The 1,456-nt window shown below is 49.4% G+C and overlaps 1 protein-coding gene across 1 annotated transcript; it reads right to left on the reverse strand.

Annotated features, from left to right (window-relative positions):
• Window positions 1-251: 251 nt before the first annotated feature.
• Window positions 252-1,166, reverse strand: LOC139999940 (olfactory receptor 14C36-like). Its single transcript, XM_072029611.1, has one exon. It carries the CDS (start codon window positions 1,164-1,166, stop codon window positions 252-254), a length of 915 nt encoding a protein of 304 aa, XP_071885712.1.
• Window positions 1,167-1,456: the final 290 nt, after the last annotated feature.

Consider the following 1,456-nt stretch of genomic DNA (forward strand, 5'->3'; position numbering starts at 1 on the left):
TGTGTGAGTGTGCTCACTCCTGGGTGTGTTGGGGGTGAATCATACAATCATGGAACCACATAGCCATGTGTGCGTCTGCACCCATGGGTAATTGCTCTATACATGTATTACTCTAAGAGCATAATAAATCAAACGATACCAAAGAGAATAATAACAATATTGACAATGAAAGAAGGACCAGGCCTGAGGGGAGGTACCAAGTTAATTCATTTCTGGAAAAAGAGGGGAAATTTGTCACTATTCAGAAGCATTCATGAAATCATTTTCCTAATAGCCCACTTGAGCTCTTTGTTCCTCATGCTGTAGATGAAGGGGTTCAATGTTGGAGGCATCACAGAGTACAGAACTGCCATCACCAGGTTTAGGGATGGAGAGGAGATGGAGGGGGGCTTCAGATAAGCAAAAAAGGCAGTGCTGATAAACAGGGAGACCACAAACAGGTGAGGGAGGCATGTGGAAAAGGCTTTTTCTCGCCCCTGTTCTGAGGGCATCCTCAGCACAGCCCTGAAGATCTGCACATAAGAAAAAAGAATGAAAACAAAACACATGGACGCTAAACAGGCACCAATCACAAGCACCCAAAAACTCCTCAGGTAGGAGTGTGAGCAGGAGATCTTTAGGATCTGGGGGATCTCACAGAAGAACTGGTCCACAGCATTGCCTTGGCAGAGAGGCAGGGAAAATGTATTGGGAGTGTGCAGCACAGCATAAAGAATCCCAATGCCCCAGGCAGCTGCTGCCATCTGGGCACAAGCTCTGCTGCCCAGGAGGGTCCTGTAGTGCACGGGCTTGCAGATGGCCACGTAGCGGTCATAGGACATGATGGTGAGAATAAAATACTCTGCTGACATCAGAAAGGGAAAAAGAAAGACCTGTGCAGCACATCCTGCATAGGAGATGGCCCTAGTATCATGAAGGGAATTGGCCATGGCTTTGGGGACAGTGGTGGAGATGCAGCCCAGGTCAATCATGGAGAAGTTGAGGAGGAAGAAGTACATGGGGGTGTGGAGGTGGGGATTGCAGGCTACGGCGGTGAGGATGAGGCCGTTGCCCAGGAGGGCAGCCAGGTAGATGCCCAGGAAGAGCGCGAAGTGCAGGAGCTGCAGCTCCCGTGTGTCTGCGAATGGCAGGAGGAGGAACTCGGTGATGGAGCTGCTGTTGGACATTTGATCCTCCTGGACAAAGGGGACTGCCTAAGGAAGAAAAGACAGTGATCATTAGGAGAGAAAACCTATTTATCTTCCCATCCAAACACCCCTATAGTGACTTTCCCCTTTCTGAGGCATTTCTGTTGCTCCCTTGCCTGAGATCTGGTTGGTGCTGGAGCAATGTGGCCCTGGGAGCAGCGGTCTCTGCTGTGTGTGCTGGAGGATTCAGACCTGTCCTACAGCTCTACATGAAAAGAAACCAGGAGTGATATCTGATTAAATCTACCTCTGATGTATTGGACTTCACA

Source organism: Anas platyrhynchos, chromosome 30 (assembly GCF_047663525.1).
Source record: "Anas platyrhynchos isolate ZD024472 breed Pekin duck chromosome 30, IASCAAS_PekinDuck_T2T, whole genome shotgun sequence".
Classification (NCBI taxonomy): domain Eukaryota; kingdom Metazoa; phylum Chordata; class Aves; order Anseriformes; family Anatidae; genus Anas; species Anas platyrhynchos.

Bases quoted from the DNA above. Each gene is read 5' to 3' on its own strand.
- LOC139999940 (XM_072029611.1), bottom strand. From the start codon at position 1,166: ATGTCCAACAGCAGCTCCATCACCGAGTTCCTCCTCCTGCCATTCGCA.